Source organism: Tauraco erythrolophus, chromosome 27 (genome assembly GCF_009769465.1).
Source record: "Tauraco erythrolophus isolate bTauEry1 chromosome 27, bTauEry1.pri, whole genome shotgun sequence".
NCBI lineage: Eukaryota > Metazoa > Chordata > Aves > Musophagiformes > Musophagidae > Tauraco > Tauraco erythrolophus.
Window position 1 is genome coordinate 2,422,315 of NC_141491.1, and position 18,077 is coordinate 2,440,391.

The following is an 18,077-nucleotide window of genomic DNA, read 5'->3' on the forward strand; positions in this document are numbered from 1 at the left end:
AGCTTGGTCAGGTGATGCTGTTCTAAAACGTGCACTGACCTTTGGGGTGTCTGCACGGAAAGTGCAAACCCCCGAATTTCCCTGCGTGTCTGGGTAGCACCTCTTCTGCCTCTCCTGTGGCCCCTCTTCTAACGACCCCCGGAATCACTCTCTCCATCACCCAACGTCCCAGAAACCACTGCCTCAATCCACTGCTGTATTTCTGATACCCTGAAGACCTTGGTGCTCTGTCTCAGTAGGGCTACTTTCTGGATTACTTTTTTTTTTTTTTTTTCTTACTAATAGGATCAGTTTGTAACCAGAAATCAGAATTCCTTGTTACTATATGTTATATGTACATATTGTCCTGCCTGCCCAGTGCATTGGGTACGTGTCCAAAAGACTCAGGGTCCAGTTCAAATCCCCTCTGAAGTTTTTTAGGGATCTTTCTACTGTCTGAATGGCATTTCAGATAAGGCTCTTAGTCTGTGAATGGCACGAAAGTGTATGTGCCAAGGGTGTTCTGACTCTCTTCCCTTTCTCTTGTTGACTAGAACAACTAAAACATTTAGTTCAGAATATAGATGAGTGCTTCAGGAACATGTTTTTCCCAAATCATTTTGGTAACAGGTAGCAAATTCAGGGACAGGGAAGGAAGCCCCTTCTGCACACTTTTCATGATGCCATTGATCCAGAGCAGTAAAACCAAAGTTTGAGTGTATTATTTTCTGCCTGCAACTAGGGAACAGCCCAAGTGACACCCTGTGCTACCCAGGGCTTCTGGTGACAAGCTCTCAAACGGTCACTTGTGCAGCAAGAGAAGACTCTTGTATAGTAAGTGATATTTCCAAACCAATTCTCTACTACATTTGATGATTTTCACTAAAACTCACCACAGACTGATGTTACCAGGACCATCTACCTCTCAGGCAAACAAGCCTGCCTCACTAACCCAAAGACAGACAGCTGAGCTCTTAATCATTTCTAAAAATCTGACATTCTTTTATATTTGAGTGATGCTAACAACAACTGCTATTTTAGTTTCCTTTTCTGACGCCTTCCCTTCTTACCCAGTGCTGATGTTGTGACAGTAATGATGACAGTGTAAAGCCTGAAAAATCTAAGTGTAAGCCAAGGGTTAAAGGGATCCTTCCTTCTTCAGTGCATTTCAACCTCAAATATGACTTTTAAGAAAATAAGGTTATAAAAAATTTAAGATAAAGACACAAATTGATATGTCTTCAATTGCAATGAAAACAATTTATTTTGTTCGAATTTCAAATCTTCCTGCAAAGTATTTCCAGCACTGGGATAAAATGCAAGAGTCAACAAGAAAAACTGAACAGTACTGGAAGCAACACTGGGCAGTCTGTTATCTTTCCATGAATGCAAGAAATAAAGAGTGGCCTTAATAATGAAAGTAAATTATATTTTTAAAAGTTATTTCTATTTCATTACTCTAAGATATTAAAAATATTAGCAAGTTTTAACGTACAGTTTTGAAGTACACATACATTGTTGAGCTGATTCACTAGCAGATTGCTAGAAGGCTTTCTGAGGAGAGAAAGAGGGGCCTTCCCAGCTCCCAGATGTCTCTTTTTAAGGAAAATAGAGCTTCAGGAACCATCATAGCTAGACAACCATTGAAGGAAGCAACATGAGGACCCTGCCAGTTTGGTTTTATGTGACACCTCACTAAGTCACCATTTCTCTACCTCAGTTTCTGATTACGTGGTGCAGGAGACAGTAATAAAACCAAAGGAGATTAGTTTCCAACAGGAAAAACCCACTAACTAATAGTTATAACTTATTTTAATCTTAGACAGCAGTGATTTTTCCAGAACCATGTATAGCTTGTTCTGTAAGGTAAAATCAAGAGATTAATTCTCTTAAATTATCTTTGAGGGTGATTACTCATGTTTTTTTGTTACTGCCTGAGTGCTCCTTTTACTTGCTCGTCTGAAAAACGCAACAAAGAACTTGGTGCAATGGAACACAAAACTATCCTACAGTAGCTAATCAATATTTCTGTATCTCCGAGGCGGAATCACATTAAATGAGGAAAATTCCAATTTCCAGTTCTTCATTCAGGGTTAGTTACAAGAGGCTGATTTCACAGTCTCGGGGCCTGACAGGCCAAATTCAGGAAGCCTCAGAGCAACAGACCATGGATAAAAAATAGATTGTACTTCCTGAAGTTCCTACAAGCACGATGGTCGGGGTGTCAAGAGAGACGCTCGAAAGCAGCAGCAGGGACTATTCGCTCGGCGATTCTGACGACCCTGGAAGGACACATTTCTGCAGCCACGGGCAAATTCTGGCAATAAAAGTAACATCCGTGCACAGATGGCTTTGCTGGAGGCACGGTGTGGCCAGTCCAAAGTCTTAACTTCCCAGTGCCCAGGCAACAGAATTAGGGAAGCTCAAATTCATGCTGGGATAGAAAAAAATTAATTTCCAGTTTCTTTTTATTGCTCTTATAACAGTGATGCGGATGTGTAACGGCTTTGAAGCCTCACTTGATAAATGCATGATGTATAACCAGCTCGGAAATGTTTGTAATTTATTTAATTTAATATTGGTTTCATTCTCTTTTGATAATAAACAATGTGTGAACAATCATCCGCTGCTTCTCCTGATCCGAGGGCAGGCTTTCCACGGCACCTCCCACCCTGCACCAAGCATCTTGAGCCAGCCCATGCCACAGGAAGACGGGATAAACCTTCGAGACAGCTGTAAAGAAGGGGAGAACAGTTTTTCCCCGGTGAAATCAGACAAGAAGTAACGTGATTTGAAAAACGGGCGGATCTGCACCCTGTCGGCAGCGGGGCTGGCACCCCCCGGGGCACACACCGTGCCTCCTTGGGCCACCCCTCGCCCGGCGCTGACTGACCGACCCCCTTCTGCCTCAATCGCGGCCGCACCGAGCCCGGGGGTGGCTGTTCCCCCCGTTACCCCCCATCATTTTGGGAGCAGCGGCCGCAGCTCCGGGCACGGCCCGGGCGGGGGTGGGGGGACATTCCCACTATTGCTTCCTGCGGAGGGGACCAGGCGCGGTTCCCAAACGTCCCCTCAAGATAAGAAACACGCGATTTCACAGAGGGGAGAGGAAACCAACACAGCCAGCCAGCCGCCCGCCCGCCACCCACCCGCCACCCACCCACCCCCCACCCACCATTTCAACCGCGCGGCTGCGCGGAACTACAGCTCCCAGGAGCACTCGCGGAGGGGGCGGGCCCAAGCCGCCCATTGGCCGCGCTCTGGGGCGGGTGCGCGGCGATTGGCGTTCGGTCACGCCCGTCCGCTCCTCCGCCGGGCGCGCGGGGGCGGCGGCCGAAGTCCGCCGGGATGGCGGGCGGGAGCGGGCGGCCGCGGCGGGTGGCGGCCTGGGCCGCGGGGTTGGCGCTGTGCGCGGCGCTGCTGGCTCTGGCGGCCGCCGTGCTGCTCCGCGCCTACGTCCTGCGCGCCCCGGCCATCCCGCGGCGGTGGGCGCGGCGGGGCGGCACCGCCGCCTTCAGTGCCGGCGAGAGGCGGGAGCTGACGGAGGCGCTGCGAGGTGAGCGGCCCGCCGGCCGCCTGGCTGGCCGCGCCCTCCCGGGCCTCCTCGGGGCCCGCAGCCGGAGTGCCCCGCTCCGCCCCCGGGTCGGGGCTCGTTGCCGCCTCCCTGTTGCCGCGGGGTCCCGGCTGGGGCGTCCCGAGCTCGCCCGGGGAGAGGCCGGCAGCGCGGGGGGGAGCGGGGCGGCGGGGCAGGACGCTCCTCAGGTGCTTTCCCCTCGGAGGAAGCCGGCGGTTCATCCTCCTGAAGCCGACTTTCCTCCCGTCGTGGTGGTGGGCGGATTTTCCCTCTCGTACGCGCAGAACGCTCGGGGCCCCGTGACTCCGTGCATCTCATAAACTATCGCGGGGTTCTGTCGCCTGTCGTACAGCGCTTTTGTGCTCTCCGACAGTCTCCTGCAGAAGACTGGAGGATGTTTGGATGCCGTGGGAGCTGGCAGGGAACCAGTCTGGCGCGGTGCGACAGCCCTTGGCCGTTCGAGGAGGGGTGGGTTCTGTGAGCCTCGGGTGGTGTCGGTTTGGGGGATTTACTGCCCAGCAAATTCTGTTTGTGCACTTTTTAACGGGAATGTGCAGGATACTTATTCCCGTGTTTCTTCTTGAATAACACACCTTTAAAAGAATCCATAACATCATTTGGCAGGTGCACTTGGGAAAGGCAGCTGTGATGGGCACTAAGTTATACCAATATTTTACACGCTGTTGGAGAGCAGCCCTTTCTGACCCTGTGTAAATGGCAGAGCAGACCAGAAAGAGCAACAAAAGACCCGTCTTTATATATCTGTAAGGGCTGGAGCAGCATGAGAGAAGGTGCTGTAGCAGCCTTCCCATCACAGCCCAACTTACTGCTGAAACAGAACTTTGAGCTCCAGCTAAGGTACTGCAGAGCTGCCGGAATAGTTTAAGGCTGTGAGGAGTCAGTTCGCCCTCGCAAAATGCAGCTGCTTCTGTGCGGCAGCATTTCTGACAATATCGTTCAGCACTCTAGGATGACAAATGGAGCTGAAGTATCTAGAGAAATACCTTGGCTGACACTAGAAGGAAATACTGGCGTGCTGCGTGCGCGCAGCTCAGCTGCAGTACATCAGTCTTTTTTGATAGTGGCAGCTCTTGCTGTCCTTTAAAACCTGGAAAATATTCAGGAACAGAAATATCACTTTCCCTTTTGAAATGCAGTTCAAGTATTGTTTGACTGATTGACTGATTTAAGTGTTGAATTCTTTCTGTTTTATATTTCATTGAAGGTGCTATTAAAATCCCAACTGTTTCTGTATCTCCAGAGGACCTGAATACAACTGCCATGGCAGAATTTGGGAATTACATTCAGGAAGGTACTAAACTTTCATTCTTAGCAGTCTGTGCTGCTCAATTTTATTTTCATAAACAAACTGAAGAGAATAGGTGTGGTTCTTGAATATAATGGAACAGATTTTTATTTTATTTTTCCTCTGGAAAGGACTGGCAAAAATGGCATACACAAGCCTCCTCTGCAACAGTGTGCTTTCGTGTAGCAGTGGCCAAAGCTAGAACAGAGAAGGTTCAAATGTCTTTTTGCTGTGGTGGTTTTTGGTCCTTGAGATGGTTAAATGACCTTGCCATTTAAAAAAAAAAAAGAAGGAAGAAAAAGAAGACTACCCCTGCTTCAGCCTACTTTTTTGGCAGTCTCGATAACAGCTGCAGCGCTGGTGAGCAACAGTTCCTGGTTTTCTGGAGAAAGTCTTACATACAAAGTGGGATGGATTGGTAGAGGTGTGAGAACGAAGCTGCACATCTGCTTCCTGAAGCAAATTTGTTGTGGTCAATCTTATTTACAGTGCTCCCCTTGAGGCTAAATGGGTGACTACCCTATTGGAGTATATAATGATACCATTGGACGTTATTGTTAATTTTTCTTTTTCATGTCTGTTTAATTTTTTTCTTAACAGTCTTCCCGGCTGTATTTTCTTCAAAGTTCATTCAACATGAAATTGTTGGGAAATACAGCCATCTCTTTACTGTTCAGGGTTCTAACCCTGAAATGATGCCCTATATGCTGCTTGCACACATGGATGTTGTGCCTGCTCCCCCAGAGGGCTGGGATTTCCCTCCTTTCTCAGCTGCAGAGCACGAAGGTTTCATCTATGGAAGAGGAACGCTGGATAACAAAAACTCTGCCATAGTACGTTATCTGGGTAATACAATTTCAGAGAGATGCAAAGGCTGAAAAAGGCAGATTGGATGAATCTGTTCTCTTGAAGTTGCCACACTGTCACTCTTGCCTCTCTTTAAGTGCAGGACGTTAATGATAAATTCCTAATTATAATGATAAATTTCTCCCAACTTTTCCTAGACATGCAGTGAATTGGTCTTTTACTACTGAAGAAGACAGAGTTAAAGCTCTTAGAAGATGCAGAAAAACATATTCACAGATGCAGATGTATTTGGTTAAATGCTATGTTTAAATTTTATATCAAATGCTGTGTTTGCAATCAGGAATAAACTTTATACTTTTTTTCCCAGGTGTCATATGGGCATTCAAAGCCAAATTTGTCCCTTTGAAAAGGCTTCAGTTTCAAAATAAACAATGTTCATTTAATATTATAGTCAAATAACCTTGCATCTTTTATTATCTAGTCTGTGGCAGAACAAAGAGCTGTTGTACTAAGTACCTTTGGAAGGAATAAAGTACAAAAAAGATTGATCTGTGGATTTCTCATTTGTGAAAAGATTGATGTAAAAATTAATAAGGAAAATAGTCCTTCGTGACTTGCAAAGGTTGCTTCCATGAGAGCCTGGTATATAAATTTACACAGATGTTTGCCAAACCAGCGTCACAGATGCTGTGGCTGCTTCTTGCAACACAGGCCATACTCCTAGAAAGTTTCTTCAAGTTGTTCATCAATTTCAAAGCCTTGCAACTTAAAACTTTTGGTTTTGTGCTTCTTTCTACTGTGAACTGCGCAAGTAACTCCACAAATGCATAATAAAAATCCACAGTTTCAGTGAACACGGCAAAAGTGGGTGCTGGCAAGGTAGAGGCGGTATAATTTCTGCTGAAATGTAAAAAAATTGACTAGCTTAAAGGGAAAAAACAAGTGAGTTGGAATAATGGTAGATTTCATTTCTCATTCTTCAAGTTGAGTTTCTTGTTGTTCTGGTTCTGTCGTCTTAGCACTTTTTGTACAAAATATACTACTTAGAATCATACTTATTCGAATAAATTGATTTGGTAGCACAATTCAGAGCCGAACTGTGTGTAGGATGGGCTGTTGAAATGAACAGTGAATTCCTTGGATAACTGTAGCTCCATCGTGCTTCCTGTGCCGTTTGTCACTGACTTCATCAGTGGCAAGAACAAGCCCACACTGTATTTTTAGTGTGTGCACTGACGCTGTGTTACACATGAAGTCAAGAATATTGAAGCATGTTTTCCAGAGAACCTGAATATCATCAGTAGGAGCTGTAGAAATAAAAAGCTCAACTATGAACAGGACAAAGTGTCCTGAAGGGCTGTGAATGCATTGTATTTCTTTTACGTTAAATTGCATTCTTTTACATTTATTTTCCTTACCAACCACAAGAATAGTACAATACATTCTGCTTTTTTTTCTACAGGGTATTTTGCAAGCTCTGGAATTTTTGCTGAGAAGAAATTACAGACCCCGCAGATCTTTCTATGTTGGCATTGGGCATGATGAAGAGGTATTTTCTCTCGTTTCATCAAAACAACTAGTTGTTTGCATTGTTCATGTATGTGACAAGACTTAATTTTTGAACGTTGTTTAGCTAGAAAGTCTTTCCTGTTTTTCTTGGTTGTGTCAGATTGGGTAGATACTGTGTCAGGCTTGTGGTCATAGTTATATATTGGTTGTTTGGCTTTAAGTAACATTGACAAAGGCTTTGGTGTGATGAGCAAAGAGAAAATGGTAGAGTGTTATTTCGAATTCTTTTCTGCATGGAAGGTGCAGCTGGAATCACATTTTGGAGCATACGTAATACATGGAAAGCTGGCCCAAGATCTGCATGGTGGTTCCAAATGATCAGGGAGAGATAACAAAAATATTCCACTTTTCTTGTGGGTGTACCCACTAGTAAACAGCATGAAGAGACACACGAGATGTTTTTGTTCATTTGTTTTCAAAATATAAAGACAAAGAATTGTTAATAATTAAAATGAATACCTCTTTAAAGTGGCTAATTAATCTGTGGCGCTTATAGCTCTGAGATATCATTGTGCCCAAGAACTAGTAGGATTCAGAGCAACATTCAGTGACTTGTTAATGAGAGCATTCCTCAACGTGGATATAAATTCATCTGCTACCAGGCCGCTAACAGTCTCCAATGAATTTTGCTAGGAAGACTCTTATTGATAGGTGGCTCTGGAGCTGTTCATTAGGAGGTTTCTTGCATTCTTTGCTTGGTCACTGTCAACAGCAGAATGTTTTCCAGTATTCTTCCCAATGTTGTGGCTTAATCTGACCAGTTCCTCTGACTGGATTCTCACAGGTGTTTGGTCGGAAGGGAGCAATGAAGATTGCAGCTCTGTTGGAAGCTAGAGGAGTGAAACTCTCCTTCTTACTAGATGAAGGAAGTGCAGTACTAGATGGCATCATTGCAGGAGTGAGGAAGCCAGTAGCCCTGTAAGTAAGAGAGAGCACAATTCATGATGAAAGTGACCTGTTTTCAATAGTTAATTTGTGAGGAACGACCCTGCTCATGTCAGTAACATACGTTTTCAAGACACGTAGCAGTGTTGGTGTTGCTTAACGCTACAGCAGCAGCACAAAGTGCAAGCAAAGGACCTTCAGCATTTGCTTGCTGTCCATCACAGCCGTGCTGACAAAAGCAGAATGTTCCACTTAGTTAGTGCAAGCATGTTAATTGTATGCTGTAGAGCCTGCTCTCTGGAGAAGCAGCTGAGACATCAGTCCTCCAAACGTTTAGAGATTCTGTTACAGATTTTTTGTTGCTGCTTCTTTAATGTTTCTTATGATACTGAAACTATGCAGAGTAGTGATTTTTTCATATAGTCTGTGCATGTGTGTTTGGAGTTGCATTAATCATTTATTTATTCACTTATCATTGACCAGAATTGCCATCACAGAAAAAGGTTCAATAACACTGAACTTCACTGTGGAAAAAGAGCCAGGGCATTCATCTGTTCCTCCTAAGGAGACAACTATTGGCATTCTTGCAGCAGCGATGTCCAGGTGAGAGCTTCCCTGTCATCTAGCATCAAAGACAAGTCAAGCAGACTCCTAAGTCACTGATATGTGACTTTCTTTTTTAATATTTGTACCTAGAGTATTCTTGCACATACCTGCTCCCTCTAGCTGGTAATTATCCAAGCCAATAAACATGGTGTAAAGTCAGAATGTGACTGAGTAAATAATCTCATTATGTGTCTCTGTAGGTATCAGATTGGCTAATAAGTATGTGTTTTAGAAAAACTTAGTACCTCCAGATGTGATGGAGCTTGGTGTGATATTTTTCTAGATTTTCATGTATTTTTTATAAGAGGCAGGCTTTTGGATTTTCAGCTGTTCTTGAAAGAAAGTCTTTGCATGTGGCTGGAATGCTCAGAAATCTGTTGTGGAGCAGTGCTCACAGACACGCTTACTGGGAGAGGAAAGTGTGATTGCATCTCAAATACATGGATACGTTTCAGAAATCAAATTCCTGTTAACCTTCTGGAGCAATAGTAGTCAGAGATTTTTTTTTTAATTGAGATGTCGATTTGCTTTGCCTCAGACTGGAGCAGAATCCCTTGCGCAATCTGTTTGGCCATGGGCCAGAACTCATGACTATGGAGCACCTTGCATCAGAGGTGAGGAAAGAACTATGATTTCATTCTTAGATTTTCATATTAATTAGTGAAGAGTAACCCAGCACATGAATTTAGAGCACAGTTACATAGTTCCTGGAAAGGAGAAGGCTTAAGCCGGCCTTTCTCCCAGATAATTTCTACTGGAATTATTTTAAACGTAGCCAAGTGACTACACTGTCTTCTTGAAAACTAGAAACTTTCTGATTTGTGGTTTTGTTTCTTCCACTTAGTTCAGGTTTCCTCTCAATCTCGTCATGAGCAATCTGTGGCTGTTCTCACCTATTGTCAGCAGGTAAGAAAATACATCCTTGATGACCATTCTCAGCTTCTCACCCTTAAGAGATGAAGACCACTAGCTGTTTCTAATCTTCCCAGGAGAGCAATTGCAGCATTTCATAGTTTAGACAATGTCAGTGCTTTGCTGTTAATAACCACTTGTTAATTGAAAAGGCCATCATTCAGCTTATTGCCTATGTAATCGTGGTGCTTATGTTTTATCGATATTAAACTTCTTTGAAAAATGCGGGGTTTTTTTTCTTTTTTCTTTTTTTGTAAGAGTTCTTGCCTGGAAACCTTCCACCAATGCCTTGATTCGAACTACCACAGCAGTCACAATGTTTAACGCAGGAATCAAGGTAGCTTCGTGTTTATTTTTTCTCCATGTAGTGTGATGAGACAAAAAGGATGTTTGTTTTCCAGATATTTATATCCAGTTATAAGATCAGTATGGGCCCTGTGTGATGTCACCACCAGTCTCACTTTTACTTTAGATGTGGCTTGGATTTAGCTACAGTTAAAAATTCCTTCTGTTCAGAAGTACCTGATCTCTTGTCACTAAAAGGTCTCTGCAAACTAGTGTTAGGATTGTTTACGTTTTAGGGTGGACAAAAAAGAGTGTTTTCTGTGTAATCATACGAAGTATCGGTGACAGTATGTGAAACCAAGTCACAGTCGCAAACACTTCCCTGGCCCAGATGGGATCTTGTGTTTGTAAACACAGGTCTGGCGTTTGCCTTCGTTAGAGTAGGATTAGTGTGCACCTTGTGCTGAGAGATAGCAGGTTCTGGCTGATACAGCCAGGTCTTGCCCTGATAAGGAGGTGTAGCTATCCAAAGATACTGCAGCCCTGGAAAATAAACAGGCTGTTTGGTGTGTCCCTGAAAAAAATCTGTACTGGAAAGCATCACCGGACTAGAAAACAAGATACAGTGGCTGAACAGTGACACTGAGTGGCCAGGAGAGAAGTGACACCCTGGTTTCTTGGGTTTTTCTTAAGTTTATGCCTTTTTTTTTTGTTTAATGAAGTTATGAACATTCATTCTGTGCAAAAGAAGAGTTATGTGACTTCAGCAACATCATTTGTTAAGCGACTAACATGTCTCATGCTTGGGGAAAAGTAACATGGCAGTTAGGTAAAAATATTGCTTAAAGAACCAGCAAACTTTCAGAATTTCTCAATATATAAGTTTCTGAAGAGAGGGGGCTTATCTCAAGAGGAGAACTTCTGTATAACAGCTAACTTCATTTTTGTTGAATCGTATCTTTTTGTGTAGTTATCTGCATTATAGATGAACTTAAAGTATTTGAACACAGAGTACAGAAACAGAGTGAAGTATTAGTCTGAGACCTGGAGTTGTTTGAGCAGTTTCTGAGTTTGCAGTTGGCATTTTAATCTGGCTTTAATTTCCTTTTAAGTTTTGAAACTTCCTTTTAAGTTTTGGTCCTTCCTTTTTTTTTTTCTAGATAAATGTCATCCCATCTTCTGCGAAAGCAACTGTGAACTTCCGGATCCACTCTGCGGAGAGCGCTGCTGAGGTGCGCAGTGTACGCCCAGGAGTAGGGCTGTCTCCATCCCTTCCTGAGCAGAGGGGCTCGTGGCCGTTGGTGGCAATAGATCTGTTTGATAAGAATACTCTTTTTGTCTCCTTGTATTCTTACAAGCAGTAAGGGGAAGATTTGGGAATTGCTCCTTTATGGAGGCTGTCGGAAACACAGCTTATCTAACATCTCTTCTCCTCCTTTGAGTTGAATTGCAAAGTTCATTGTGTACCTCGGCTTCTGAATGTGGAGCAGAGGAAGAGGCAGGCCAGGCTTGGAAACATGCCTTGCAGTTATATCGGGCCGATTTCAGAAGGCTTTTTGTGCCAAAGAGCACGTGCATCACATGTGATTATGGAATGGAAATGTCGAGGTTTGTGACCTGTGGGAATATGGGAGTCTTGCCCACTTCAGTAGGTGTGGCACACCTGTGCAGCCAAGGACAGCTGCGAAGCATTGTCAGTAAATAGTATCTTCCCCTCCCAAACCTTTGCTGAAAGTTTATCCTTCTGGATGCTTTTCCTGGATTGTTTACTTGGATGACCCAACTACCAAGCAGCAGCAGGCTGACCACCTGCCTTTCAGGACTGAAGCAGTTACAGGAGTACCCTGAGACAGCGATGTGCATCTGATTGCACTAAGGGGAAAAAAAAATAGCTTAAGTGTCAGCAAGGAAGAGAGACTGCCATGCAGTTTCAGCCCTAACTGTGCAGCTGTATTTGCAGCCACAATTGGCAGACCATGGACAAACGTCTTCTGGAAAGTTGAACGTTTGCTGACATCTAGAAGGGATGCTCTCTCATTTCTTTCGCTTCTTTAATCTCTCTGTTTTACCCACAGGTGCTAGAGACTGTTAGAAACACTGTTGCTGATGACAGAGTGAAGATTGATGTGGTGGAGGCCTTCGACCCACTCCCCATAAGTCCTTGGAATGACCAGACATTTGGAGTCCATATTTTACAAAGAACCATTCTGGATACTTTCCCAGATGTTGACAGCGTAGTCCCAGGTAACAGCAAGCACATGATGATTATTGTTTCCTCTCCAGCTTCCGCCCTGCTTTGCTCTCCCCTGTCCCCCAATATTGACTTGTTTCCATTTTCTGTGTATTTCTCCACCCCAGCTGTTAACTACTGGAAACAGTTGGGTTTTCCTCTTTTTATTTGGTTCCCTCTGTATGTTTTCAAAGTTTTAATGTTGTTTTTTAGTAGTGGAAGTAAAAAAGCAAACAGGAAACTGACAGAAACAATGAGCCTTGAATTTGACTCTCTGCACATACAAAGGAATCTCTTCAGGGAAGAAAGGAATTGTGAGGGAGGGTAGGAGGTCTTCTTGCTTTAGCTCTTCTTTTGTTGTTTTCAGAGCTGTGAAGCCATTCCTGCTTTTCTGTATCGTTCCTTATCATCCCAACCTCTTCCCTTTCTTGCAGCTCCTTCCTAGTTCTGTGCTGTTTGTTGGGCTGCAGTTTGAAGCTTGAACTTTTGTGGAGGCTGAACATCATGGCTGTTCCTAGAATGATTGAATTGTACTTTCAGTTCCTCCTGTTCATGAAGGAGAGAATGTTCTTCTAGGATGTGCCAATCATCTGTTTGCAGTGACTTTTGCTTTTGCTGCAGCTAGGTGTCATATAGAGCTGTTACCAGTTGCCTTTCCTTTCTTCTGGGAAAAGTGTGGGTCATTGAATTGCTGCTCTTGTGCAAAGTAAACCTGAGGTTTGTTTTGCAGGCACGTGTATTGGAAACACAGACAGCAGGCATTTCACTAACGTCACAAGTGCCATTTATCGATTTAACCCACTTCTCCTGAAATCAGACGATCTTCCCAGGTACTGTGTTCTGTGGGCATGTGGGCAGCTCTTTGGGGTGGGGACTACTGAAAGAGAAAATCGATGTGGATTAGGCAGGAGAAGGAAACCCAGCCTTGTGTACCTTGGCGTGGTGGTAGTGTTGCCTCACATTCTGTTCGGCCACCCATTTCCTGCAGATTTGGGTGCTGCACAAATAGGAGATGGTAATTACACTGACAGCCCTTAGTCTTCACCTCAAATACAGACAAGGTCTCATCCAGGTGTCCCCTTTGGTGGTACCACAACGCCATGAAGCTGTTTGGATCCTTTATGTAGTGCAGCAGTGTGAGAGGTGATGTTCTGGTAGTTGGACTCATTTAAGAGATTTATCCATATGTGTGGATGCATGCCACTCTGGATTTATTTGCTCCTTAAAGTTGAAAGTTAGGTTTCGTGGAGTAAAGTGACAACAAAGAACATCATAGTGCAAGGGATTGATTGTTTATTTAGCATGTACTAGATTTGTCGTTTTACTGAGGTGCAGATGATACAGAAGTAGAGTGTTCTCATAGCTGTACAGGACAGTGGCTTAAATGGCCAAGAAATGGGCAAGAGCTGGAATACTGTTGGGTTTTTTTCCATATACACCATGGACGCAGTTGTTGTGCGCCGAGCCTTAGAATCGGTAAATTTGGCCTGAGGAACAGACACTGCAGTTACAGTGCTGTGTTTTTGTGTGTGTGTTGCTTTATGAAGTGAACAAGCAAGTAGGGTGCTGGGTATGTGCAGGTGAGTCACAAATGCACCCTGGAATGCAAAACATTCTTCTTTTTCTTGCAGGATCCATGGGTTGAATGAGAGAATCTCAGTTGAGAATTATGAGAGGCAGGTCGAGTTCCTCTTTCAGCTGATCCAGAACTGTGATGCTGACAAGCTCCCGGAGCCTCACGCGAGCTCCCACGAGCTGTGAGAAGCACACCTGAGAAGAGCAGCTACGGAGGTGGACTGGGATGGATGGCAGGGGTCTGGGCTGTAAGGTGCAGTTGTGTGTGGTGTATTGAGCTATGTCTGCAGTTTGGTTTTTGCATACTGTGGTTTACATACAGATGGAAAATCTGCTGGTTCCTGCTTTAGGCAAATGTACAGTTTGCCAGAAAGTGATAAAAACCTGGACAAAACACAACAAGTAACCCTGATTGCTGTTCCTCCCTGGTCTGACATGCAGCCATTAATCTGATGGTGTTAATTTTTCCAGCAATTTCTTTAAGCCTCTGAAATTGGTCGTCACTGAAAAATCTTAAGCTATAATCAGCAGTCACTCACCTACCAGTAAAAGAGGTGAATCTTCCTGTGTGTGCTTTTGACAAGCTTGCTTTATACAGTTGATTTTTCACAAATGATGTGTCTGTCACAAGCTCACGTGAAAGGTTTGTGACGTGGTTTAGGTTTGGTAGAATTACACTAAGAGTTTGTTGCACTGCTGCTTGGCACAGGCTTCTGCCCCAGGTGATGCTCTCAACCAGCATCACCAGTGCTCCCAGCCACTGTCAGTGTTAACTTGATACTGCCAAGTTCTTCAGTTCGTGCACTGTTTTCTGACTCTTACCTAAAATACTGAGCTCCAGAAGTTCTAGCTATGTTGCTTTTACTGATATTGCCCCAATCTCAGAGGTGCTGAAAACTTTTCTTCCTGTCTTTTCAGTGACTATTTTTTCTTCCTCTCTCACTCTTTGTTATGGCCCAGAGTATGTTGTGCAGCTGGGTGGCAGAATAAGGAATTGCAGCTTTAAATAAGAAACTAAATCAGTGTTGTCTGCTCATATGTGTTCTCCTTTCACTGAATCCGATTCTGTAGTGTATGTTTCTCTTTTGCTCCTCTGAGAACTTGGTTGTGGAAAAGAGTGAAGCCCTTCAGTTTCTTCCAGTTCATTGGGAGCAGAGAGTCTTTGTTCCTTCACTGCCTACACAAGCAGTTTTCACTTTGCTGCAGCACTTCTGTTGACTCAGCTCTTTGGGAATCCTGCTGCACACAGGCCGTTGATGTTGACTCTATTTCATCTTGCACTAGCATGCCTGTCTTTGTTAGCACTGAAGGGTTAAACATTCTTTTGTCCTTAATACTCTCTTTAGTTGGGATTACCATTATTAACTAAACAAAGAAAGGGTTAAGTACCATATATTAGTCAAAGTAAAGACTGGGTAAAAACTACTTTGTTGTACTGACTTGCAGACTGTGCTGTAGTAGGTACTAGTGCAACTCTTCCTGTTGCACAGATGTGTGTCTCTTTGAGTTTGAATTATACACTGGGATGGGCGGTTGTTCTGCTCTGAATTCTTGTTGTAAAATGTACTGAAATGTACAGGAAATACCCTGAAACGTATTCTGTAAAGCAGTGATGGAACTGTGATTCCTATTCTTTCCATTCACCGTTCTCTGTTTATTTGCAGTCTGATCTTATCAGCATGGCCAGTGGGCTAAAGCTGTATCCATCTACTCAATAATTGAAACCAGATAGGCATTTTCATCTAATAAAACAAGGAATGCAGATTCTTTTCTATTATTTAGTCTTTTTATGTAACTGTATAATTGCAATGAAGTCATTTCCACACCTGATTCTACACTAGAGCAAGCCATAAAGTTTCCATCAAAACAAATCCACATATTTTCCAGCCTGCTTTAATCTTTGCACCCTCTCTGATGCTCCCCTTTCTGTACAAAATTAGCTAACTCTGTTTAGGCATTGTTGGGTAGTAAATAGCTTGCATCTCTTACGGTTTATTGCATTTTGTCTGTGCGCCCTAACGTCATTAATTTGTTTAGCCACATGTCTATGGCTCTTTTGTGAAGGTGTCATTCCTCTTGCAAACTCCTGTTGCAGACGCAGCGAAAGCAATGTATCAGGGTGCCACACAATAAAATACATCCGCGGGATGGGAGGTGGAAGAAAGCTTTGGGGTTTGTTTTTCTCCTCTGGCAAGTCTCTTATAAAGATGGCTGAGTCTAAAGCCTTCACTTGGACTCTGCCAGTGTGGGGTCAATGTCATTTAACATCTTCGTTAACGACCTGGGTGATGAGACAGTGCATCCTCAGCAAGTTCTCAGATGATGTGAAACCGGGAGGAATGGTTGACTGACCTGATGGTTGAGCTGCCGTTCAGACGGACCTCGACAGGTGGAAAGGTGGAAAAACAGGACACTGAGGAAGTTTAGTGAAGGGAAATGGGAAGTCCTATGCCTGGGGAGGAATAACCTTGTGCTGAGAACTGGCTGGCCGGAAAGCAGCTTTGAGGAGAAGGACACAGGGGTCCTGGTGGTCAGGTTGAGTGTGAGCCTGTAACGTGCTCTGGAAGCAAAGGAGACCAACAGCGTCCTGGGAGGTAAAGACCATGATGTCCTGAGGTCCCTTCCAACCTCAACCATTCTGTGATTCTGTTGTAGGGCACAGGCTGCAAAAATCTGAACTTGGGTCATGCTGTTGTGCAGTGTTGTGCTGTGGAAAGAGGGATTTCTTTCTTGTTGCAATAGCAAATGAGCCCTAAAGACATAAAGCATCCTTTGTGTTTTGTAGTCTCCTGTCCCCAACCAAAAATCCCCAAAACACAGAGATGAGTGAGGATTTTTCTTTAAAGGACTTTGACACGGAGATTCATTTTGCTGCTGAAGGAAAAGTGAAGGGCACACAGTGCTGGGAAGGCAGGGGTGGTGTTGGCAGGTCCTGTGCAAGTGTGTGCCATGAGGTTTCGCTCGTGCAGAGTCTCACTGAGTGCTGCTCATCAGCCCGTGCTGAAATCGTGCGGCGCCTCTGCATCGAGGAAATGTTTGCCAGAGCTGGCCTGCAGCCTGGAGCCACTAAACTGGAATGTTTGAAACAGACCGTATCTTGCAGGATCCAGTGGTGAAAAAGCACATTCCCTACCTCTGCCCATTTTTTCCAGTCACTTCTGATAATTGTCTGTGCTTTTTTCCGAGCAGCAGCTTTGCACTTCGTATTCTCAAGTCTCTTGATTTTAGCGTATTATCTGTCGTGTCGTGCTCATCTGGCAAAATTCTGACAGGCGACTCAGTGATTTGGTATTCGCACACCTCTCCTGACAGAACATCTTTCTTTCCACCCCCTTTCACTGCTCCCATGATACGGTTTCAGAGAATGTGTCTCCTCTTGAGTGACATCTTAGTGTCATCATGTAAACAATAGTGTAGGGATGATGCGCTGGCCTTTCCTGCTGAGATCATCTACAACGTTGTGCTGTGTGAGTAGTTAACTCGATAATGCCAAGTACACCGTGAAAAGGGAGTCATGGCTCTGTGGGCTGTTCTCTTTTTTTCATGAGTCACTGTGCTTTGAGCATGTAAAGCAATTATCTCTGATTCAGCAGAGAAGGAAAAGCCTGATTTTCTGCTCTGAAGACACAAACTTTATGTCATACCTAATGGGGTTTTGAACGCTGTTTGTATTAGTCCAGTTCCAGTGTGTTAATGTGTTCCTGGGTTACAGCTATAGGAAGTTCCTTTTTTCCCCTTCTTTGTAGCCAAGTCTACAAAGCTGCCCTTCTTCTGACAACAGTTACTCAAAGTGACGTGTCTGTAGTTGTGCAGCCCTAGCAGCCTGCTAGCTAGCAGACCAGCTGATTTAAGGTCATGTGGGCCTGCTACACGATGGAGAAAAGGTCACGTTCCACACCTGCATTTTCTAAAGAAAGCTCTGTTGCTGGCCTCTATTTAAAAGGGCTTGGTTTATTTTCAGCCGCCCGTGATCATGGAGAGTTGAGGCACAGAGCTGGAGGAGAACGCAGGAACAAAGTGTTTACGAAGTTGTTTCCTCCAGCCTTGCATTTGACACTTGTGTTCTCAGCTCCTCTTTGGCTGTTTCGTTTGGTATTTCGTGCTGGTGAAATCCATTTTCCCAAGCAGGTGCTGTGAAAGCTTCCCCGCTCAGCTCAGCCCATGCCACCGAGCCCTGGTCTTACCAGTGCTGTAGAGCAAGACTTCAGCTGAGGAATCCGGAGGCTGCTCAGTCATAGCCCGCAGTACCCTTTGCCATGGTAGAGGAGCAGTCCTCGCCTGTAGCTCAGCCTGTGACCCTTAATCCTGACCTTCGTTGGCCTTCAGTGCTGCCTGCTACTGCCAGGTTG

General features: G+C 44.4%; 1 protein-coding gene across 1 annotated transcript; it reads left to right on the forward strand.

Moving 5' to 3' along the window:
• The first annotated feature begins 3,327 nt into the window (after positions 1-3,327).
• PM20D1 (peptidase M20 domain containing 1) lies at positions 3,328-13,914 on the forward strand. The gene is made up of 13 exons (XM_086627333.1): positions 3,328-3,535; positions 4,779-4,865; positions 5,460-5,692; positions 7,129-7,215; positions 8,020-8,153; positions 8,604-8,723; positions 9,265-9,340; positions 9,571-9,632; positions 9,897-9,975; positions 11,084-11,155; positions 11,999-12,167; positions 12,884-12,983; positions 13,785-13,914. Exons 1-13 carry the CDS (start codon positions 3,328-3,330, stop codon positions 13,912-13,914), a joined length of 1,557 nt encoding a protein of 518 aa, XP_086483459.1.
• The last annotated feature ends 4,163 nt before the right edge of the window (positions 13,915-18,077 follow it).

Bases quoted from the DNA above. Each gene is read 5' to 3' on its own strand.
- PM20D1 (XM_086627333.1), top strand. From the start codon at position 3,328: ATGGCGGGCGGGAGCGGGCGGCCGCGGCGGGTGGCGGCCTGGGCCGCG. The intron at 9,341-9,570 runs GTGAGGAAAGAA...TCTTCCACTTAG, and splicing joins TGGAGCACCTTGCATCAGAG to TTCAGGTTTCCTCTCAATCT. The intron at 9,976-11,083 runs GTAGCTTCGTGT...TTTTTTTTCTAG, and splicing joins TGTTTAACGCAGGAATCAAG to ATAAATGTCATCCCATCTTC.